The sequence below is a fragment of the Symphalangus syndactylus genome, chromosome 17 (assembly GCF_028878055.3).
Source record: "Symphalangus syndactylus isolate Jambi chromosome 17, NHGRI_mSymSyn1-v2.1_pri, whole genome shotgun sequence".
Taxonomy (NCBI): Eukaryota; Metazoa; Chordata; class Mammalia; order Primates; family Hylobatidae; genus Symphalangus; species Symphalangus syndactylus.
The window spans coordinates 10,373,673-10,396,743 of NC_072439.2; the positions used below are offsets into that span (position 1 = coordinate 10,373,673).

Below are 23,071 nucleotides of genomic sequence, written 5' to 3' on the forward strand. Positions count from 1 at the left end.
TGAACAAACCAGTCCCCAAAAGCAAATTAAATAACAGCCGCCACCAAGTACCACGGTCACACCTAAAAACCAATTAACACCTCGACAGCTCCTCAAGCAGGTTCCGTTTACTTGGGAGTAGAAGCAGGCAACCCGATACAGGGTCACTCTGACCCCCTAAGCCTGTGCCTCGCGCTGTCTCTTCTTCCTCCTTATAATTAAAATCTTGAAGGACCCCGATGGTAGCCTGTCCTGCTGCCCTGCCTGGGTCTGGCCCCTGCAGCTTGTGATGCTTCTCAGACCCATTTCCAGCCCCCCAGGGGTCACGGAGGGGTGAGATCAGACAGAGGTTTGAATATGGGGGTGGCCTTTCCTTGGATGAAGCAGCATTTTTTTTAAAAAAATTGGGCCAGGTGCGGTGTCTCACGCCTGTAATCCCAGCACTTTGGGAGACCGAGGCAGGCGGATCACGAGGTCAGGAGATCGAGACCATCCTGGCTAACACGGTGAAACCTCGTCTCTACTAAAAATACAAAAAAATTAGCTGGGTGTGGTGGCAGGCGCCTGTAGTCCCAACTACTCGGGAGGCTGAGGCAGAAGAATGGCATGAACCCGGGAGGCAGAGCTTGCAGTGAGCCGAGATCGCACCACTGCACTCCAGCCTGGGTGACAGCGAGACTCCGTATCAAAAAAAAAAAAAAAAAAAAATTTGTAGAGATGGGGTCTTTCTGTGTTGCCCAGACTGGTCTCAAACTCCTGGGTTCAAGTGATCCTCCCTTCTCAGCCTCCCAAAGTGCTGGGATTACAGGTGTGAGCCACTGTGTCTGGCCCTGAATCATTTATTTTATTTTGAACCAGGGTTTGGCTCTGTTGCCCAGGCTGGGGTGCAGTGGCATGATCGCGGCTCACTGTAGCCTCAACCTCCCAGGCTCAAGCGATCCTCCCACCTTAGCCTCCCAAGTAACTGAGACCATAGGCGCACACCACCATGCCCAACTAATTTTTATTTTTATTTTTGTTTTTTGAGACGGAGTTTCGCTCTTGTTGCCCAGGCTGGAGTGCAGTGGTGCGATCTCGGCTCACTGCAACCTCCACCTCCCAGGTTCAAGTGATTCTCCTGCCACAGCCTCTAGAGTAGCTGGGATTACAGGCACCTGCCACCATACCCGGCTAATTTTTTTGTATTTTTAGTAGAGACGGGGTTTCTCCACGTTGGTCAGGCTGATCTCGAACTCCCGACCTCAGGTGATCCGCCCACCTCAGCCTCCCAAAGTGCTGGGATTACAGGCGTGAGTCACTGTGCCCGGCGTAATTTTTAATTTTTTGTAGAAATGGGAGTCTCACTACATAGCCCAGGGTCTTCAACTCCTGGATTCAAGTGGTCCTCCTGCTTCAGTCTCCTGAAGTGTTGGGATTACATGTAACAGTCACTTCATTCACCCTGAATCATTTATGTAGGGGACAAAAATCACTGTCTCTCCAAGGACGGAACTTCTTTTTTTTTTTTGTTGTTGTTGTTGTTTGTTTTTTTGATATGGAGTCTTGTTCTGTTGCCCAGGCTGGAGTGCAGTGGAGCATTCTCTGCTCACCGCAACTTCTGCCTCCTAGGTTCAAGCCATTCTTCTGCCTCAGCCTCCCCAGTAGCTGGGATTACAGGCGCACACCACCATGCCCAGCTAAGTTTTGTATTTTTAGTAGAGAACGGGTTTCACTGGCCGAGCATGGTGGCTCATGCCTGTAACCCCAGCACTTTGGGAGGCTGAGGTGGGGGGTTCACCTGAGGTCAGGAGTTCGAGATCAGCCTGACGAACATGGAGAAACCCCATCTCTACTAAAAATACAAAATTAGCTGGGCATGGTGGCACATGCTTGTAATCCCAGCTACTAGGGAGGCTGAGGCAGGAGAATCGCTTGAACCTGGGAGACAGAGGTTGTGGTGAGCTGAGATCGCGCCATTGCACTCCAGCCTGGGCAACAAGAGCGAAACTCCGTCCCCCCTGCCAAAAAAAAGAAGTGGTTTCGCCATGTTGGCCAGGCTGGCCTCAAACTTTTGACCTCGTGATCCACCGGCCTCAGCCTCCCAAAGTGATGGGATTATAGGCGTGAGCCACGGCGCCTGGCTGCAAAAACAGAACATCAGCTGTTGAACAGTAGGTGTTCAATAAATCACTTTGGACTAAAAGAACACAGAAGTCAAGGGGCAGTGAAGAAAGACTCACACGTCAGTTTTATTGGGTGCCTAGCACAGGAGTCAGTACACTACGGCCCTCAGATCAGCTCTGGCCCACTGCCTGTTTTTGTAAATAAAGTTTTATTGGGTGCCTAGTGCAGGAGTCAGTACACTACGGCCCTCGGATCAGCTCTGGCCTACTGCCTGTTTTTGTAAATAAAGTTTTATGGGCACAGAGCCATGCTCATGGTTTTACATATTGCCTCTGGCTACTTTCACTCTGCAATGGCAGAGCAGAGTCATTGCTGCAGAGACTGTAGCCTGCAATGCTGAAAATATTTACTCTCTGGCCCTTTACACAAAAAGTTTGCCAAACCCTGAGCTAGTGTGTGCTGGGCCCTGTGCCAAGCCCTTTGTGTGTGCTCACTCAGTTAACCCTCCCACAGCCCTAAGAGGGGGGCAGGAATGAGGCTCCAAGAGGTTAAGAAACAGACCCAGGGTCACACAGCTTGGAGACGGGTGAGTCGGGAATCAGACCCCGGACCCCTGATATTCCTTAGGGTCTTTGTTTACCTTTGCTAATTTATCTTATTGTCTTAAATGCTAAAATGCATACACATTCACTGTAAAAAGGGAGGAATAAAGAAAAGGTGTTGATGGCCCTCTTCAGCCTGGGGTACATCCTGCCATATCTTTCTCCACAGCTCATCCGGGGCTACTTTCCTTTAAATCTACAGCCATTCAGCAAACATCAGCAGAGGAGAACCATTTTATAAGAAAACTAAGGAGTTTGGAAGAATCTTTCCTTCCTGCCCACCCTGGACCCCCATGAGTAGGTGTGCTGGGGCTGGGCTGCAGTGTTCTCACGGGAAACCGGGAAGCTGGGCCCACGGCCTACATGTTGGGGAAGACAGGTCCTGCCTGTCTCCTGCTGTGGCTCCCCAGTGCTCTGAGGACAAAGCCTGAGCTCTCCCTGATCCTCCACCGTCCCTCTCACTCACTCTGGTCGTCTGGTCGCTGGGCCTTTAGTGAGTGTGCCATGGGGGCCCTGGGGCCGATTAAATTCATCGGCCTACTTCCAGCCCCGGGGAGCAGGCTCAGCTCCCAGCCAGGGCCCAGGCACATCAGCACCTGGGGTTGTCTACACCCCAACCGCCGGCCTTCGCAGGCACAGCGCCCTCCACCAGATACTCCCGCAAAGGAGGCCTGGGAACCCTGCGGGCGGGGCCGGGGGTGCAGGGAACTGTCACCTCCTCGCAGCGGCCTCCCCAGGACCCCCCATCCCCTCGCTTGCCCTGAAATGTGTGTCCCTCTCGGCGCCTGGGCTCTCGGGAAAGGCCTTTGGTTGTCTGACTTCGCGAGGGTCCCGGCTCTGGCCCAGGAGCTGGGGAGGGGCGGGACTTGGTGACAGCCGGGTCCCAGCGCCGCGCCCAGACCTAGGCCCTTCTCAGGGGTGCCCTGGGGCGGGGCGTGCGGGGCGGGGGGCGGCTGCACAGCCGGCAGGAGGCGCAGCGCCCGCTCGCAGCGCGGGGAGGTGGGAGGGGAGCGGGGCGGGGAGCGGGGCGGGCGGGAGGGAGAGGGGAGCGCGCCGGAGACGCGCGCGCCCAGCCCACCCCCCGCGCCCGCCGCCGCCCGGACAATAAACAGCAGCTTTGCGCGGGGCGATGCCCGAGCCGGTGCCGCCGCCCCCGCGCCGCGCAGCCCCGGCCGCCAGGCCTTAGCCCGCCCCGGCCCCCGCCCGGCCGTGTCCCCCTCCTCTCCCCTCCCCTCCCCCGCGCGCCGCCCGCGCCCGCCCCCGCCCGGCACCGCGGACCCACCCGGACCTCGGCGGGGAGATGGAGTGAGTAGGCGCGCTCGGGCCGCGGGGCTGGGGGCCCGGAGCTCCGGGAGCCAGGGAGGGGGGAGGCCCCCTCTCTCGCGCCCCACTGGGGGCGTCGCGGCCCCCGCGAGGAGCAGGAGGCGGCGCGGGGCTGCTGGGGCCGCATCTCAGCCGGGAAGAGACTCGGGCTGGGCCGCGCCTGCCGGGAGGCCTCCCTGCTCCCGGACCCCGGCTGCCCACCCACCGGCGCGTGGGGACCCGGGCAGCGGCGGCTTGGGCCAGTCCAGGACGCGGGGAGGGGGAGGCGCGCGTCTCCGCCCGCGCCCCGCTCGCGTCTCCAGGGCGAGCCTCGGCTCTCGGCCACCTGTGGGTGGCCCCGGGGAGATGGAGCGACCCCTCCCCAGATTGCACCGGTCCGGCCTCGCGCTCACGCACCCTTCCCCCGCCCCAGCCTGAGCGCACGGCTCCTGGCGCCCTGGACGCGCGCGCGGGCCGGTGCCCCCCCACCCCCGCCCTTCCCAAGGGCCTCCAGGGGTGTCCTGAGCCCCCCGCCACTGCGCAGGTCCCGAGTTACCGCTGGAGGGAGAGGGGCTGCCCTCGGCTTCCCGGGTCTCTAGGGTGTGTGAGAAGGGAGAGGAACCGGCGTTTTCCAGCGGGGCGCCTGGGTCGGATACCCTCTCGGGGAAGTGTCTCGGAGCTGGGGCTCCACTGGTGTAGCTACAGGAGTGGGCTGGCCCTGGGCTGGGATCCCTGGACCCCCGCGTGCCTGCGCATGTGTGGGGTCGGGAGGGGTGGGCAGTGGAGGGTTCCTGTGCACAGCAGGCACCGAGCGAGGGCGCGTGGTCATTTCGGGGACCGGTCCCCTCCTCCTGGTGCTCGGGTACCCCCCTGCCCCTCACTCCCACAGGTGGGCACTGCATGGGCAGGGGTCAGGAGGCGCCTCCTGGGGTCACCCACCTGCCCACTTCAGGACAGGGGAACCAGCTGCCTTGCTGAGGCCCGGGTCCCCACTCCAGCCCGAGGACCGAAGACCGGATCTGGAGGCCGCCTGTGGCCCCCTGCCCTTCCCACTGGGCGTGTTTTCTAAGCCGCCAACTTTCCCCCGGGGATTCACCCGTGACCCGCCACGCCCGCGGCTGGGTGGGGGCCGCTGCCTCCCTCCCTCCCTGGGAAAGCGAGACACCCAGTGTCCTCTGCTTTTGAAAACCCAGACAAAGGCCTGACCCCGCTCCCCGTCACCCCGCCCTGGGAGCTCAGCCAGGGGCTCAGGGGAGCCAGGGCCCAGACTTGCCTGCTCCATACCCCCACCCCCACCCCCCAGCCTTGTTTATCTGCCCTGCTCTCCAGGCCCCCGGGGAGCCTCTGGGCCTCTGACAGCCAGGCCTGGGCAGGGTGTGGCTGTGGGGAGGGGGCTGCCTAGGAGGACGACGATCTCCCTCCCAGAGGAGGGGTGTCAGGGAACACTCCGGGTCCGGCCCATTGTTTCCTTCCTGCCACCCCTTCCTTTCCCACGGGGGATACTGAGGCCCAGAGAGGAGGTGATGCGGCCCCCCCCACCCCCCCTCCATCACACAGCGCCTAGGGCGGGGGGCCTGGGTGCCTCCTGCTCTGCCCCACGGGTTCTCCGTTCTGGGTCAGAGGGTGCCCCACAGGTCCCCCACTGGGTCATCATTGCTTTTAGGGACGCAGATATGGGACAGGCACCCAGCGTTAACCGGCTGTGAGCCGCCATGCGAGGACGCCTCTCTCCCCGGTTCCCGGGCTGACAATGGGTGGGGACAGGCCCATCTGGTGCCGCCCGGTCTTGGACACCTGCCCCCTCGTTCTTCTCCCCAACGGGCTTCAGGCACGAAGGCCCCGTCCGCTAGAACGTGATCGCTTGCCTCCCCCCGTTTCCACAGATTTTCCAATCGAAGACACGGGAGCTGGCTGTGGTTTATGGTGGTGCCCGTCTCGCTGGAAAGTTTCACAAATGAATTTAAGAATTTTAAGAATTTTAAATGTCATTCAAGAGCAGGTTAAGTTATTTTTTGTTAATGTGAGGATTTAAGGAAAAACTAGCGGGTTGCTAACCACAGGGCTGATGCTGCCAGGGTGAGGAGACCCTCCAGGAAGGAGCTAGGGAGAATCTCTGCTTCGGAGAGAATCTCTGTGGTCTGGGAGGGTTTGTGTGGCCCCTGAGTGACACATAGTCTGGCTGGTAAAATAAAGATATTTTGGCCCGCAGCAGCCATTCTCGAGCGCCCACAGCTCTGTCCTGGGTAAAGGCAAGGCTCAAACCCCCCGGGATGGGGAGGAGAACAGACTTGGGCCTGGACAGATGGTCAAGACCGGCCCGGACTCCTCCCTAACGCTCCTTCACACTTGCTAATCCCCCTTTTTAATGAGAGGCAGAGCCTGTTAAAAGGCAACAGTATCTAGTGATAATTGAATTTAATAACAAGCTTTTACTTCCGTTGTGTCTGTTTCTTCCTCCATGTTTTCGCTCTCTTGTTTGTGGCGGTGGCTTGATCACAATGTAATGTTTCTTTCTAAAACAAGGCGATTTGATTTACGTTGGAGTGGCTTTGAAGGCAAGGAATAGACAGATACTGTCGGGGAGGCTGCGGAACGTGGGAAGGTGGTTTCTTTCTTTCTTTTTTCCATGTTGCCCAGGCCAGTCTCGAACTCCTGGGCTCAAGCGACTTCCCTGCCTCGGCCTCCCAAGTAGCTGGGACGACAGCATTGCATGAGAAGGCGGTTTGAGAAGTGCAGGCGTAATTTATTCACTCAGCAACCATTAAGTGGGTACCTGCCTTTTCCAAGGCCCTGTTCTGAGTGCTCTATGTGTGTGAATTCCTTTGATGCTTTTTTTTTTTTCTTTTGGAGACAGAGTATCTCTCTGTTGTCCACGCTGGAGTGCAGTGCTGCGATCTCCACTCACTGCAACCTCCGCCTCCCGGGTTCAAGGAATTCTCCTATCTCAGCCTCCCGAGTAGCTATGACTGCAGGCGCCCGCCACCACGCCCAGCTAATTTTTGTATTTTTAGTAGAGACAGGATTTCACCAGGTTGCCCAGGCTGGTCTTGAACTCCTGACCTCAGGTGATCCGCCTGCCTCGGTCTCCCCAAAGTGCTGGGATGACAGGCGTGAGCCATGCGCCAGGCTGGCACTTGCCTTTTCCATGGCCCTGTTCTGAATGCTTTATCTGTGAAAAATCCCTTGACCCTTGATCCTTTTTTTTTTTAGAGACAGAGTCTTGCTCTGTCGCCCAGGCAGTGCAGTGGCGTGATCCCAGCTCACTGCAAGCTCCGCCTCCCGGGTTCAAGGGATTCTCCTGCCTCAGCCTCCCGAGTAGCTGGGACTACAGGCACCCGCCCTCACTCCCAGCTAATTTTTTGTATTTTTGGTAGAGACAGGGTTTCACCGTGTTAGCCAGGATGGTCTCGATCTCCTGACCTTGTGATCTGCCTGCCTCGGCCTCCCAAAGTGCTGGGATTACAGGCGTGAGCCACCATGCCTGGCTTTTTTTTTTTTTGGAGGCAGAGTCTCGCTGTGTCCCCCAGGCTGGAGTGCAGTGGCGCGATCTCGGCTCACTGCAAGCTCCGCCTCCTGGGTTCAAGTCATTCTCCTGCCTCAGCCTCCCGAGTAGCTGGGATTACAGGCGCCCACCACCACGCCCAGCTAATTTTTGTATTTTTAGTAAAGACGAGGTTTTGCCATGTTGGGCAGGCTGGTCTCAAACTCCTGACCTCAGGTGATCCGCCCAGCTGGGCCTCCCAAAATGCTGGGATTACAGGTGTGAGGCACTGTGCACGGCCCACTCCTTTGATCCTTACAGAAGCCCTGTGAGAGAGGGAAACTGAGGTACAGGACGGTCCAGTGGCACATGTAAGGACACAGCTGCAGAGGCATGGGTGGGGGTTTGCTGCTGGGTGGGCCAAGCGTGCTCCCTCTAAGCCGCCGGGGACAGGGGAGGGTTTTTGGTACCTGTGTCTGGGGGTTGTGGTCCTGTGGGGCGTGGTGTTCTGGATATCAGACATCCTGGTGTTGGCTTTCAATCCTGGTGTGTTTACTGAGAAACACAGAAGGTGGCCTTGTCGGTGGTCTTGGCTCCTGGGGCATCTGCCCTGCCTCTGTGCCCACCCACGCTGTTCTGTGATTTGGGAGAGGAGTGTGGAGAGGGGGTGTCCCGACTCCCCGTCACACCCTGGCATTGGCATGTCAGTCTCCTCCGGGCCTCACTATTCTCATCTGGCGAGTGGGGATGTGACTGCCATCATTAGGGGAGGCAGGGGTAGAGAAAGGGCAAGTGCTTTATGGTCCTGGACCCTCTAAGCACCACCCAGTGGGGGCATCTCTGCCTCTATCCGTTAGCCAGGTTCATCCTCAAAGGCCTCAGATTTTGAAGCTAGGAAATTGGCTCATGTTGTTTTTGTTCGTTTGTTTGAGATGGAGTCTCGCTGTCACCCAGGCTGGAGCACAGTGGTGCCATCTCAGCTTATAGCAACCTCTGCCTCCTGGGTTCACACGATTCTCGTGCCTTAGCCTCTCAAGCGGCTGGGACTACAGGCATGCGCCACCACGCCTGGCTAATTTTTTGTATATTTTTAGTAGAGACGGGGTTTCACCATGTTGGCCAGGCTGGTCTCGAACTCCTGGCCCCAAGTGATCCGCCCGCCTTGGCCTCCCAAAGTGCTGGGATTACACGCATGAGCCACTGCGCCCACCCTATGTTCTTTTTTTCTTTCTTTCTTTCTTTCTTTCTTTCTTTCTTTCTTTCTTTCTTTCTTTTTTTTTTTTTGACGGAGTCTTGCTCTGTTGCCTAGGCTGGAGTGCAGTGGGGCAATCCCAGCTCACTGCAAGCTCCGCCTCCCGGGTTCACGCCATTGTCCTGTCTCAGCCTCCTGAGTAGCTGGGACTACAGGCGCCCGCCACCACGCCCGGCTAATTTTTTTGTATTTTTAGTAGAGACGGGGTTTCACTGTGTTAGCCAGGATGGTCTCGATCTCCTGACCTCATGATCTACCCTCCTCGGCCTCCCAAAGTGCTGGGATTACAGGCGTGAGCCACCGCTCTGGGCTTTTTGTATATTTTTTAGTAGAGACAAGGTTTCACCATGTTGGCCAGGCTGGTCTCGAACTTCTGGCCTACAGTGATCTGCCCGCCTCGGCCTCCCAAAGTGCTGGGATTACAGGTGTGAGCCACCACACCTGGCCTTCTTTATTTTTATTTTTATTTTTGATATGGAGTCTCGCTCTGTCACCCAGGCTGGAGTGCAGTGGCGCTTCTAGGCTCACTGCAGGATCTGCCTCCCAGGTCCATGCCATTCTCCTGCCTCAGCCTCCCGAGTAGCTGAGACTACAGGTGCCTGCCACCAAGCCCGGCTAATTGTTTTTGTATTTTTAGTAGAGACGGGGTTTCATGGTGTTAGCCAGGATGGTCTCGATCTCCTGACCTCATGATTTGCCCGCCTCGGCCTCCCAAAGTGCTGGAATTACAGGCTTCAACCACCGTGCCTGGCCTTCTTTTTTTTAGACTGGGTCTTACTGTGTTGCCCAGGCTGGAGTGCAGAGGTGTGATCATAGCTCACTGCAGCCTCAACGTCCCGGGCTCACGTGATCCTCCACCCAGCCTCTTGAGTAGCTGGGACTACAGGTGCCACCACCACACCCAGCTAATTATTATGTTTTGTCTTGTTTTTGTAGAGACGGGGTTTCCCTGTGTTGCCCAGGCTGGTCTCAAACTCCTGGGCTCAAGCGATCCTCCCACCTCGGCCTCCCAAAGCACTGGGATTACACATGTGTGAGCCACTGCACCCAGCCTGATGTTCTTTAAAAGCATCATATCGGCCGGGCGCAGTGGCTCACATCTGTAATCCCAGTTCTTTGGGAGGCCGAGGCAGGAGGATCACCTCAGGTCAGGAGTTCGAGACCAGCCTGGCCAACATAGTGAAACCCCATCTCTATTAAAAATACAAAAATTAGCCGGGCGTGGTGGGCGCCTGTAATCCCAGCTACTCAGGAGGCTGAGGCAGGAGAATCACTTGAACCTGGGAGGCGGAGCTTGCAGTGAGCCGAGATTGCACCACTGCACTCCAGCCTGGGCAACAGAGCGAGACTATCTCAAAGAAAAAGCATTATATCACCTTTTTCTGAGTGTAGGCCCGTTTCCTCTCGTCCTTTCTTGATCTAGGAAACCCGTCATTTGTTTATTGAACAAATGCTTCCTCCTCACCATCCTCGTGCTGTGCAGGATCAGAAGGGTCTGGAAGGCCATGCAGGGTCTTCGCTGAGGTGTGAGAAAGGCTTCCTGATCCAGTCCATCCATGAACCTTTTCTGAGAAAGATGTTTCAGGGTTCATCCAGGCAGGCAGAAGGATGCACCTTGTGGAGGGACTGGCATGTGCAAAGGGCTAGAGGTGGGAAAGTGTCGGAAGAAGAGAATGTTCTTTGGTGTTTGTTCCTGCTGGGCCTTGAGTGCCAGGATGGGGAGTCATGGATAGTGTGTGAGCAAGGGAGGAGCAGTGGCTGACCTGGTCATCAAAAAAGAGGCTCTGGCAGCTGAGGGTGAGACCAGGGAGGAGTAAGTCATGGCCAGGCCTTGATGGTGGCCACGGGGGCCGCATGGAGAGAAACGGCAGAGCCAGAGGGGGCAGGACCCCATGTCTAGGAGGGCAAACACAGGATTCCAGAACTGTGTGTGGTCAGTGATGCCCACAGGGACGGGGCACCCTGGCCGGGGAGAAGTGGCCTGGTCCCTGGATACATGAAGGGGTGGAGGGCGTCCTCTGGGAGGATGGCTGTATGGACGTCTTGGTGTCTAAGGAGTGTAAAATCAGGCCAGAGTGGCTGTCTCCTGCCCCAGGGTTTCAAGCAGAAATTCAGGGACAGTCAGAGCCAGTCACCAGGACAGAGCCTGGACTGGGTGGGAAGAGGGAAGGGGAGCCAACCAGAGGAGCCAGGCCTTGGGATGGGCAAGACTTAGATTAGGGCCGGGCACGGTGGCTCACGCCTGTAATCCCAGCACTTTGGGAGGCCGAGGCAGGTGGATCACCTGAGGTTGGGAGTTGGAGACCAGCCTGGCCAACATGGTGAAACCCCGTCTCTACCAAAAATACAAAAATTAGCCGGGCATGGTGGCAGGTTCCTGTAATCCCAGCTACTCGGGAGGCTGAGGCAAGAGAATCGCTTGAACCCAGGAGGAGGAGGTTGCAGTGAGCCGAGATTGCGCCACCGCACTCCAGCCTGAGTGACAGAGCGAGACTCTCTCTCTCAAAAAAAAAAAGAAAAAAAAAAAAAACTTAGATTAGGACCAGAGTGAGGCCAGCTGAGTGGAAGGCGCTGCATGGTCAACAGACTGGTGGTGGGACGGGGCCAGGCCTGGGAGCCCCTCCTGGGTGGGCAGAGGCTGTGGGCAATGGCGGCAGTGATGTGGGACCCTGAAGGCCGGGGAGGGACAGAGGCCTGGGGTGCTTCAGTAACCCCCGTCAGGCAGCGAGAAGCTGATGTCCTCATCAGTTTGTATTCAAACGCTTCCGGCCATGGAAAGTCTCAGGGCAGGGCCAGCAGGGGCTTCAGCACCCCATGGGGGCTGGGAAGGATCTCAGTCCCTGGCCTGGCCCTTGTTGAGAAGGCTGGCATTCCCATTACACACGCACGTATACACACACGTACACAGGTATGTATACACACGTCTGTATGTATATCATTCTTAACAGCTTTATTAAAATACATTTCACACGCTACACAGTCTGGCTGCTTAAAGTGTATAGCTCAGTCGTTTTTAGTACACTGACAGGGTGTACTTTTTTTTTTTTTTTTGAGACGGAATCTCTCTGTCACATAGGCTGGCATGCAGTGACGTAATCCCGGCTCACTGCAACCTCCGCCTCCCGGGTTCAAGTGATTCTCCTGCCTCAGCCTCCCAAGTAGCTGGGATTACAGGCGCCCGCCACCACGCCCGGCTAATTTTTGTATTTTTAGTAGAGACGGGGTTTCACCATACTGGCCAGGATGGTCTCGATCTCTTGACCTTGTGATCCACCTGCATCGGCCTCCCAAAGTGCTGGGATTACAGGTGTGAGCCACTGCGCCCAGCAGAGTTGTGTATCTTTCACCACAATTTTAGAACATTTTCATCACCCCAAAACAAGCCCTGTCCCCATTAGGCGTCCCCTCCCCTCCCCTAGCGCTTGCGGAGCCAATCCCTTTCCTGTCTCTGGATCGGCAGGTCCTGGATATTTCTTAGAGATGGCATCACACGCTGCGTGGCCTTCTGTGTCTGGCGTCTCTTACTGAGCATGATGTGCTCAAGGTGCATCCGCGCCGTGGCCTGGGTCAGAGCCTCGCTCCTGTTCACGGCTGAGTCGTGTTCCAGTGCGTGGACGGCCACATTGCGTTTACCCACGCATCTGTAGATGGACACCCGGGTTGGTTGATCTATGAATCTGTAGTTCCCCCCCGAGATGGTTGGAGCTTGTGCTCTGTTCACACTGAGGAGTCTGGGTCCTGCTTTACATAAATGTAAGTCGTGACAGTGAGTTTCTTTAAAAAGAAGAGGCAGTGATCAGATGACAGGTGGCCCTGGGAGTGGCGGGAGTGTGAGAAGAGGGGGCTGGGGTTGGGGGGACCTCTGGGTGGGCGCTTCCTCTGAAGATGGAAAGACCCTAATTGACTCCCTGGGGCAGTAAGCATTTATTGAGCACCTGCTGTATGCCTGGTGGCAGGGACAAAAATGACACAGTTGCTGTCCTGGTGAGAAGACAAGATCACACCTGTAAACCCAGCACTTTGGGAAGCTGAGGCGGGCGAATCACCTGAGGTCAGGAGTTTGAGACCAGCCTGGCCAACATGGTGAAACCCATCTCTACTGAAAATACAAAAATTAGCTGGGCGTGGTGGCAGGTGCCTGTAATCCCAGCTACTCAGGAGGCTGAGGCAGGAGAATCACTTGAACCCAGGAGGCAGAGGTTGCAGTGAGCTGAGATCGTGCCGCCGCATTCCAGCCTGGGCAACAGAGGGAGACTCCATCTCAAAAAGAAAAAAAAAAAAAGATAAGTAAAGTGATCCGGGTTTAGACGGCTGCAGGGGTGCCTGGGGCTGAAAATTAGGCCAGACGAGGCCTAAATGAGGAGGTGACGTCTGCAGAAAGGCCTTGGGCCTGAGGCCCGGGGAGGTCTGGGTGACCGTGCACCAGGCAGCAGTGCAGCCAGCAAAACGGCCCTTCGGTGGGAGCTCTGTGGGACGTCTCAGGAGTGTGGCTGGAGTGCAGTCGCGTGGGGAGGGACCATGGGGCCTCTGCAGCAGGGTTTGCCCTGAGACCCTGCTGAAAGCCAGGGAAGGCCCCATTCACGCCTCACTGCGCGGTCTTCCCGTGAGGGCCCCGAGCAGGGTCCCTTCCCACCCCGGTTAATAGGCAACAGGTTTGGTTCTCTGCATCTGTGGCCTGCTTTGACCTCCGTCTTCTCCTCTCCCCCGGGGTGATGCCTCTCTGCCTTAACCCATTTAGGGTTCTTGGTGCCCCAGAGACTGGGGTGGCGCTGGGGGCCTCCGTGCTGCATCCTGGGAGGGCTGGGAGGAGGTTCCTTCCTGGAAGGCTGCCTGGAGGAGGTGGCTGTGCTGGAGCTGATCTTGGCGGTGGAGAAGGGAAAGGGGAAGCTGGGAGCTGATGAAGGGTGAGGGGCTGACATTAGGGCTTGGACTCCGGAGCTTGGAGCAGGGCAGGGCGGTGGAGGAAGCAGGGCGGGGGGCGCCAGCGCTCAGGGGAGACACAGGCTCTGAGGACGGAGTATCACCGGGACCGGGGAGCAGCTGGGGTCCAGACTCCCCGAACTCCATCCCCTGCACGGTGGGGGAAGGGGCCACCCTGCTCCCCCCGCACCCCACACCTCGCAGCCCCGCGTGACTCCCCCACCCCCCACAACGGCCAAGGTCACCGTCAGCTCTTTCCTTTCAATTAGCAGCAGGAATGTTCCCGGCGCTGGGCTCGGCGCCTGCCCGGGCAGGGACCCCCTCGTTCTGGCTGGAGCTGCCCGGGCGTGGGTTCTGGAAGGACAAGTTCGACGCCCCCATCACACACGCACCCCTCCCGCCCCGGACAGGGCCCGCCCTGCTCGCTGGGTGACCTTGGTCGTTGCGTAACCTCTCTGGGCCCTTCCAACACCAACGCCCCGCACCGCAGAGGCCTCTGCGGGGCTCTCATCGGGTTTGGGCCTCATTAACTCATCTCCTGGAGCCGGATTATCTCACGCGCTCCAGACGACGCCCTCGCCGGGCCCCGAGCCGCCCACACCGCCACACGCCGTAAAAAGCATCGCGGGGACGGCAGGCCTGTGCGCGCCGGGGTGGGCGTCGGGCGGGGGGCGTGGCGCTCCAGGGGCTCTGCGCGGCTGCCGGGAGCCAGGAAGGCTCCGAGACCCAGCACCTGCCCCGGGAGCCCCAGCAGCGCCGGGACCGCCGCCGCCCTGAGCCTTTGCACGCCTTTGCCCGGGACTCAGCTCCTCCGCCCAGCATGTAAGACCTTTTGTGATCTGACCTCCGCTTCCCTCCGTGAGCCCGGGGGGAGCCTGAGCCTCCGCCGTCCCGCCGACCCCGGGAAGCCCCTGCGCCGGGGTCCTGGTCCCGGCCTCGCCGATCAACCGGGAATGAGACTCCCCCGCGCCTGGCGGGCCCCGCCCGCAGGAGGATGAACGCCTGGCGACGGCCGTCTGCAGGCCGCCCTGCCCGGCCTCAGTTTCCCCGTCGGTGAAATGGGGCTGACCCAGCTGCAGGAGGGAGTGAGCGCTGGGGGAGGCCTTCTCGGTTTGTGGCGGTTTTGATCCGTGCGTCGTGGTCATATTTCGCTTGATTTTTTCCGATCTGTGACGTGGAGCGTTCTGTCGGCCTGACCTTGGCTACCCGGCGTCGGGGGCGGGTCCACACCCCTCCCGGATGGAAGCCCCTTCCTGGGCGGACGCCCAGACGGGACCCCCCTCCCCTCCCCCAGCCGCAGCGCGGGGAAGAAATTCCCGACCCCTCCCGCCGGTCTAGGCCGCCCCAGGCCCGAAGCCTCGGCCCCCTCAACCCCCCCAGCACGGGCCGGGGGCGGGAGATGCTGCGCCGGCCCCACCCCCGCGCGCCGGGCCTCAGCGTTGCCATGGGGACGGCGCGGTTGCCACGGCGACCGCCTCCCGCGGGCCCCGCCATCCATCACCGGGGCGGCGGCACCCGGGCCTGGGGAGAGGCGAGGGGGGCGCCCGGGCCTGGGGAGAGGCGAGGGGGCGTCCGGGCCTGGGGAGAGGCGAGGGGGGCGCCCGGGTCTGGGGAGGGGCGAGGGGGGCGCCCGGGCCTGGGGAGAGGCGAGGGGGGCGTCTGGGCCTGGGGAGGGGCGAGGGGGGCGTCCGGGCCTGGGGAGAGGCGAGGGGGGCGCTCGGGTCTGGGAAGGGGCGAGGGGGATGCTCGGGCCTGGGGAGGGGCAAGGGGGGGCGCATCCTGCGTGTCCTGGGGAAAGGCGAGGGGGGCGCCCGGGCCTGGGGAGGGGCGAGGGGGGCATCCAGGCCTGGGGAGGGGCGAGGGGGGCGCTGGGTATCGGGAGGGGCGAGCGGGGCGCCGGGTCTGTGGAGGGGCCTGCGCCCTGGGGCTGCTTCCCGCGCGTTCCCTGCCCGCCCGGCTGACATTCCCCCGCCCTGGCTGGCCGGGCAGGGACAGGCTGCCCGAGGACAGACACTACCGCCTTGTCTCCAGCCTGGGAGGCGGCCACACAGCCACACTCTGTCCCCGGGTCCGGTCTGAGCGGCCACCTGCCTGCCGGGTGGGGACGGGCCCTGGGCGGGCGGCGTCCAGCCTGATCCTGGGGCCCAGGAGTCTCGCCGTTTTGTGGACCTCCCGCCCCAGCTCTGCTCCCTCCGGGGTGGCTCCGAGCCCACTTAGAGCTGGAAAACAGGACCGTGGGGTGGCCCAGGGCTGGGCGATTGTTGTTCCAATCTGGCTCTGCCCAGGGCCACGCTGTGCCCTCCCTGGACGTGGCTTCCAGCCATGGGAAGAGGGTGTGGGGCAGAGGGAACCGTGTGTGAGAGGCCCTGGGGTAGGGGGCTTGGTGCATAGCCAGGGGGGCCCTGCAGGAATAGACCAACCGGGGGGAAGTGAAGGGGCCGAAATGGGGTTCCTCTAAGGGCTGATGGGAGCCAGGGAGCCTGTAGAGCTGGAGAGGGTCAGGGTCTGATTAATTATCATTATTTATATTAATTATTAATTATTACTATTATTATTATTTTGAGAGAGGGTTATCACTCTGTCGCCCAGGCTGGAGTGCAGTGGTGCGATCTCGGCTCACTGCAACCTCCACCTCCCGGGTTCAAGTGATTCTCCTGCCTCAGCCTCCCAAGTAGCTGGGATTACAGGCTCCTGCCACCACACCGGGCTGATTTTTGTATGTTTAGTAGAGATGGGGTTTCTCCACGTTGGTCAGGCTGGTCTCAAACTCCTGACCTCAGGTGATCCACCCGCCTCGGCCTCCCAAAGTGCTCGGATTCCAGGCGTGAGCCACCGCACCTGGCCCATTTTTTAAAATTTTTATTTTTTTATATATATTTTTTGAGACGGAGTCTCGCTCTGTCGCCCAGGCTGGAGTGCAGTGGCGCGATCTCAGCTCACTGCAACCTCTGCCTCCCGGGTTCACACCGTTCTCCTGCCTCAGCCTCCCGAGTAGCTGGGACTACAGGTGCCCGCCACCACGCCCGGCTAATTTTTTGTATTTTTAGTAGAGACGGGGTTTCACCGTGTTAGCCAGGATGGTCTCGATCTCCTGACCTCGTGATCTGCCCGCCTGGGCCTCCCAAAGTGCTGGGATTACAGGCATGAGCCACCGCACCCAGCCTTAAATTTTTATTTTTGAGACAAAGTCTTGCTCTGTCACCTAGGCTGGAGACAGTGGCACAATCACGGCTCGACCCAGCCTCAATCCCCTGGATTCAAGTGATCCTCCCACCTCAGCCTCCCAAGTAGCTGGGAGCACAGGGACGTACCACCACACCTGGCTTTTTATTTATTTATTTATTTAGTCAGTTAGTTATTTTTGTAGAGACAGGCTCTTGCTCTGTTGCCCAGGCTGGTCTTGAACTCCTGGGCTCAAGCAATCCACTGGCCTTGGCCTCCTGAAATGCTGGAATTACAGGCTTGAGCCACCACATCTGGCCTAGGGTCTGATTCTCTTTTTGAGAAGCTGCCTCTGGCTGGCAGGTGGAGAGGGAGCTGTGAGGGGGCAGGGAGTTGGCAGGGAACACTAGAGGCCTGGGCTAGGGTGGGGAACGTGGGGTAGGCAGGAAGCGAGGGCCTGGGCCTCAAGGGAACACACAGTGGATGGTTCACTGCCTGCGTCACCTGTTGCTGTGGGGCTGACCCAGAACTCCAGCTGATCTGGCTATTCAGGAAGGGCCCCCAAGCCAGAAAGCTGGATCAAGCCTTTCCTGAACCCCACCTGGTGAAGGCAGCTGAACCCAGCCTCCCTGAGGAGGGAGAAGGGAAAGGCACAGAGGGCGCAGCTGGTGTTCCCGGGCCCCTGGGAGGTACTGGGAAGAGTAGGTGTCACCTGCCAGGAAGGGAGGAGCCGATGGGGTCACCTCTGGGGCATGGGAGCTGGACAACTTCACAGGCCTCAGCAGGGCCAGGAAACCGAACCCGAGTGGGGTGAGCAGGCTCCAGGGAGGTCTTGACCCGGTGCAGCCTCCCAGGCCGGGGCTGGGGGTGAGCCAGTGCACTGTGCAGTTTCATTTTCTCTGCTGAACTGGGGGAGGGGACAGGGGCACAAGGGGGACGTCATAGGAGGCCTTAGAGCTGCAGGCATCTGTGCCTCCGTGTTTGTGCAGATGGGGAAACTGAGGCCCAGAGAGGCACGAGGGCTCTTTGGAGGCAGGCCTGGCTCTGGGCCCTGACACCAGGCTGAGAGGGCTGGGAGTGGCGGCAGACACGAAGGACAGGCTGTAATTTCAGTCTCTGGGAAGATAAGACGTTGGGGGGCTGGGGGAACCTGTCTCCCACCCCCGCACCCCTGGTTCCTGCCAGGCCCTGCCCGTCAGCCTGGGCCTCCCCCTGTTGATGCCGCCCAGAGCCCTGGCATTGTTTGGGACATGAGACCGATTCTCCAGAAATCCCCTACTTGAGTTTGGGACACCCACTGCCAACCCCCACCGTCCTCTCACTGCCTCGCTGCAAGAGCCTTGGAAGCCTGAGGGTTGTTGGGAAGGTCAAGGCCAAGCTCAGCCCCAGTCCAGGGCTTCGGTGCTCCTTTTCTTTTTGTTTTTGTTGTTTTGTTTTGTTTTGTTTTTGACAGAGTCTCACTTTGTCGCCCAGGCTGGAGTGCAGTGGTGTGATCTCTGCTCACTGCAACCTCCGCCTCCTGGGTTCGTTCAATTCTGCCTCAACTCCTTAAGTAGCTGGTTTTACAAGTGCCTGCCATCATGCTCGGCTAATTTTTGTATTTTTGGTAGAGACGGGGTTTTACCGTGATGGCCAGGCTGGTCTCGAACTTCTGACCTCAGGTGATCCGCCCGCATCGGCCTCCCAGAGTGCTGGGATTACAGGCGTGAGCCACCGCGCCCGGCCTGCTTTTTGCATTTTACTAAGCACCTACTACGTGCAGCTTTCTGAGGGCGCACAGACCAGGGAGGGGAGAGGGGTTGGGTGGCAAACCTCTTCTTCTAGCAGGTGGGAGGGGAAGCGAGAAAGCAGTGGGGCGGGGGTGCCCTGAACTTGGGTGTGGACCACGGTGCTGCAGATGGATGAGGAGGGGGGCTCTGCACCAGCTTTTGGAGCTGCAGGGCGAGGTTGCTGTGGGGAGGTCAGAGAACCACAGAATTCCTCGGTTCTTTCCTGGGCGAGTTGAGCGTGTGGCGGGTGCCTGGTGGGGGTGGCGAGGGCTTCGGTTTCTGGACCTCCTTCCCACGCCACAAAAGGCCCTGTAGCTTTGCGGCGTGAAGCCTGGTCCTTTCAGGCGTATCCGGCAACACTGCTGTTCTTTCATTCATTTATTGTCTGTTCGTTTGTTTGTTTGAGATGGAATCTCGCTCTGTTGCCCAGGCTGGAGTGCAGTGGCGCGATCTCGGCTCATGCAACCTCCGCCTCCTGGGTTCAAGCCATTCTCCTGTCTCAGCCTCCGAGTAGCTGGGATTACAGGTGCCCACCACCACGCCTGGCTAATTTTTGTATTTTTAGTAGAGACGGGGGTTTCACCATGTTGGGCAGGCTGGTCTAGAATTCCTGACCTCAGGTGATTCTCCCACCTCAGCCTCCCAAAGTGCTGGGATTACAAGTGTTAGCCACTGCGCCCGGCCATTCATTCATTTTTGAGACAGGCGCACACCACCACACCCTGATAATATTTTTTATTTTTATTTTTGGTAGAGGTGGGGTCTTACTAGATTGCCTAGGCTGGTCTCGAACTCCTGGGCTGGAGCAATCCTCCCACCTCGGCCTCCCAAAGTGCTAAAGTTACAGGCGTGAGCAGCCGTGGTTTTGCTTTTGTTTTGTTTTGTGACAGGGTCTCACTCTGTTGCCCAGGCTGGAGTGCAGTGGCGCGATCTCGGCTCACTGCAGCCTCGACCTCCCGGGTTCAAGCGATTCTCCCACCTCAGCCTCCCGAGTAGCTGGGAGCAGTTCTTGTGCCTCAGCCTCCGCGCCCGGCTAGTTTTTGTATTTCTTGGTAGAGACGAGGTTTCGCCATGTTGGCCAGGCTGGTCTCGAACTCTTGACCTCAAGTGATCCACCTGCCTCAGCTGCCCCCTGATATTTGTTAAGCGCCTACTGCATACCAGCCCTGGGAGGTGAGGCTACAGCTGCACTGGGTGGGCTGTTTTCAAAAGACAATGATTGGGCCCGGTGCGGTGGCTCACACCTGTAATCCCAACACTTTGGAAGGCTGAGGTGGGCAGATCACCTGAGGTCAGGAGTTCAAGACCAGCCTGGCCAACATGGTGAAACCCCATCTCTACTAAAAAATACAAAAATTAGCCAGGCGTTGTGGCGGGCACCTGTAATCCCAGCTACTCAGGAGGCTGAGGCAGGAGAATCGCTTGAACCCGGGAGGCAGAGGCTGCAGTGAGCTGAGATTCCGCCACAGCACTCCAGCCTGGGAGACAGAGCAAGACTCCATCTCAAAAAACAAACAAACAAACAAACAAAACCACAATGATTGGATAAGAGCGAGTCTGGGGTTGAGTTCGGCCTTGGATCCTTCGCTGTGTGTCTTTGGGAGGCTCATCTCCCTCTCTGGCTTTTGCAAGCCCAGGCTTGGGAGGTGGGGCTGGTGGGTCTTTCATCCTCCGTTTGCCCCTCCTGGGGCTGCAGAGTAGGTCTTGGTGGGCAGGAGGGTGTGGAGAGGACTGTCCCAATCCGTCTTCTGGTCTGGGCCAGGAGGCGATACACTTCTTCTTCCTGAAACACCCTTCTCTGGCCTTTGATGCCTGGTGAACTCCTATGTATCCTTGGTGGCCCTGCCTCAATGTCCGCTTCTCCCCAAACCCTTCCTGGTCACTAGACAGAGCCTCGTCCCCTCCTGTCCTGGCTTCCTTGGCTGCTGAGGGGGCAGGGAGGGCCCCACTTTACAGAAGGGGAAACTGGGGTTCAGAGATGAAATCACTTGCCGTGGTTACCCCTAGGCGAAGAGGCAGAGCTGGGATTTGAACCGCGTCTGACGGACAGCAGGGCTCAGTGAACCAGAGCTTGACCTTATCTCCCTCCCACAGGGTCCTGGCAGCAGAGACCACGTCCCAGCAGGAGCGGCTGCAGGCCATTGCTGTGAGTTTCCGCCGCCCCGCAGACAGTGTGGTCGGGGTGGGGAGGTGGGGGGACCTGGGGTCTTGGGCCCCCGGCCTGTCCTAGGAGCTGGAACCACGGCATGGTGGGTAGTGAGCTATTTGCTTGGGAAACTTGGATTCTGCTGACCCGCAGAGAATGAAAGTGGAGACCCCCTGAGTCGGTAGCTCCTGGACCTCCGGCCTCACTCTGCCTGATGGGTCAGTGGGGAAACTGAGGCTGGCATTCCCTGGAGCCTTGCCCTCATCCTGCAGGAAAATAAACTTTGGTGGTGGGAGCACAGATGTGCTTTGGTGCCATCTTGGTGGCCTGCGGCCCAAGAAGACCCGCTTGGTGTCCGCAGACCCCTGTCTGTGACGCGACCCTCCTGGGACGTGGCCCGGTTCCCGGGTTCAAGTGACTCTCCTGCCTCAGCCTCTCGAGTAGCTAGGATTACGAGTGACCGCCACCATGCTGGGCTAATTGTTGTATTTTTAGTAGAGATGGGGTTTCACCATGTTGGCTAGGCTGGTCTCGAACTCCTCACCTCAAGTGATCCTCCCACCTTGGCCTCCCAAAGTGCTGGGATGACAGGCATGAGCCACCGCACCCGGCCATCCGTTGATATTCAAGACAGGGTCTTGATCTGCTGCCCTGGGCTGGAATACAGTGGTGCGATCCGCTGTCACCTGGGAGCCAGTGGGCCACGTGGATCCCCGGACGGAGGAAGCAGGGTCGGGCTGGGCAGAGCCTCGCCTGGGTGTGGAGGGGTCTCCCGGACCCCCACGCCCGGCCCCAACCCCACACGGCCCTCCCCACAGGAGAAGCGGAAGCGGCAGGCGGAGATCGAGAACAAGCGCCGGCAGCTAGAGGACGAGCGGAGGCAGCTGCAGCACCTGAAGGTACGGGCGGGGCCAGGACCAGGGTCAGGGAGCACGGGCGGCAGCGAGGCGGAGGCGACCCAGCCCCGGGCTCCTGCCTAACCCTGATCCTGACCCCAATCCCACCCCCGACCCTCACCCTGCCTCCAGCCCTGACCCTGACTCCAACCCCGACCCTGATCCCAAACCTGACCCTGACCCTGATCCTAACCTGATCCTGACTCCAAACCTGATCCCGATCCTGACCCTGACCCTGACCCCAACCTGATCCTGACTCCAACCCTGACCCTGATCTCAGTTCCAACTGTGACCCTAACCTGACCCCAACCTTAATCCTGACCCTGACCTTGACTCTGACCCAGACCCTGACCCCTCCCCCAACCTCCATTGTGACTCTGACCTCAGCCCTGACCCCAACCCTAACCCTGACCCCAACCTTGGTCCTGCCTCAACCCCGACCCTGATCCTTACCCTGACCCTGACCTCAGTCTTAAGTCTTAACCCTGGCCCTGGTCCTGCCCCCGACTCTGACCTGGACCCCTGCTGCTCAGTCCAAGGCACTGCGGGAGCGCTGGCTGCTGGAGGGGACGCCGTCCTCGGCCTCAGAGGGGGATGAGGACCTGAGGAGGCAGATGCAGGAGGACGAGCAGAAGACACGGCTGCTGGAGGACTCAGTGTCCAGGTGGGGGCCACAGCGTGGGTGCAACCGGGCTGGGTGGGGCCTCGGGGGCCGCAGGCTCATGGGAGGGTGTGGGCTGGGAAGAGTCATCAGTGTGCTTTGAGGGAGATGCGTGGACGGGGCAGGCCAGGACGCAACGTGCTTTGAGGGGGACGCAGGACGGGACAGGTCAGGGCGTCCACCTGGGCCTGGGGCAGCTTGCTGGGGGCAGAGGCTGGCCGCGAGGCCTCGGGCAGGGAGACACCCCTTTCCCTTCCCACCGCCCTTGTGTGAGCCAGCAAGGGACGTGGCGTCCAGCTCGTGGGTCCCTGGAGCTGGGTGTTGCCGGCATTGTCCTCCCTGGGGGCTTCCTGGCGCCAGCCCAGCTGGCAGGCAAGCACTCCCGTGGTTCGAACGGGATGGATGCAGAGCAGCTGGGCCCTCAGGAAGCTCGGGCGGGGGCAGGATGGGGACAGGATGGGGAAAGTGGCAATCCCCGTGGGGGCTGGGACCAAAGGCCTGGAGTTTCCGGCGGGCGGGAGGCCCAGGCTCTGCGCGGGGCCAGCAGGGTCAGGGTGGAGGGAAGTGACGACCAAGATTCCAAACGTCTGCCCTGGCCAGGGAAGGGGCCCAGAGGTGGGAGGCCGGCCGGATCACACGGACCTCGCAGGCCCTGCCCGGACGCTGGGTTCTGACCCCCGTGGGGGCCCCTCCCTGCCCAGTTCTTCCCATTTGCTTTGAAGAAGCACGTTGCGGGTGTTCGGGATGGACTTCCCTCCCGGGCAGGGCGTGTAAAGGCATGGATGGGCCAGGCGCGGT

General features: G+C 59.5%; 2 protein-coding genes across 9 annotated transcripts in view; one reads left to right on the forward strand and one right to left on the reverse strand.

Moving 5' to 3' along the window:
* Nucleotides 1-3,744: 3,744 nt before the first annotated feature.
* The window catches only part of PALM (paralemmin), a 39,208-nt gene continuing 19,881 nt past the window's right edge, over nt 3,745-23,071 (forward strand). Inside the window, exons 1-4 of one of the 6 annotated variants that reach the window (XM_055250074.2) lie at nt 3,745-3,989; nt 20,665-20,716; nt 21,535-21,615; nt 22,146-22,276. In XM_055250074.2, coding sequence (XP_055106049.1) covers nt 3,985-3,989; nt 20,665-20,716; nt 21,535-21,615; nt 22,146-22,276 — 269 coding nt within the window. In that variant the 5' untranslated portion in view covers nt 3,745-3,984. The other 5 variants (XM_055250079.2, XM_063620003.1, XM_055250075.2 and 2 more) reach the window with 5 other exon arrangements.
* Nucleotides 9,942-15,339, reverse strand: LOC129465528 (uncharacterized). Of its 3 annotated transcripts, none has more exons than XR_010116389.1 (2): nt 14,709-15,339; nt 9,942-13,613 (listed from the first exon to the last, which is right to left on the reverse strand). XR_010116389.1 is itself a non-coding variant. In XM_055247688.2 (2 exons), exons 1-2 carry the CDS (start codon nt 15,131-15,133, stop codon nt 12,135-12,137), a joined length of 651 nt encoding a protein of 216 aa, XP_055103663.2. In that variant the 5' UTR covers nt 15,134-15,339; the 3' UTR covers nt 9,953-12,134. The 3 variants fall into 3 exon arrangements, 2 of the variants coding, with proteins under 2 accessions (XP_055103663.2, XP_055103664.2); XM_055247688.2 differs by having other exon boundaries at nt 9,953-12,360; XM_055247689.2 differs by having other exon boundaries at nt 9,955-12,457; nt 14,484-15,336.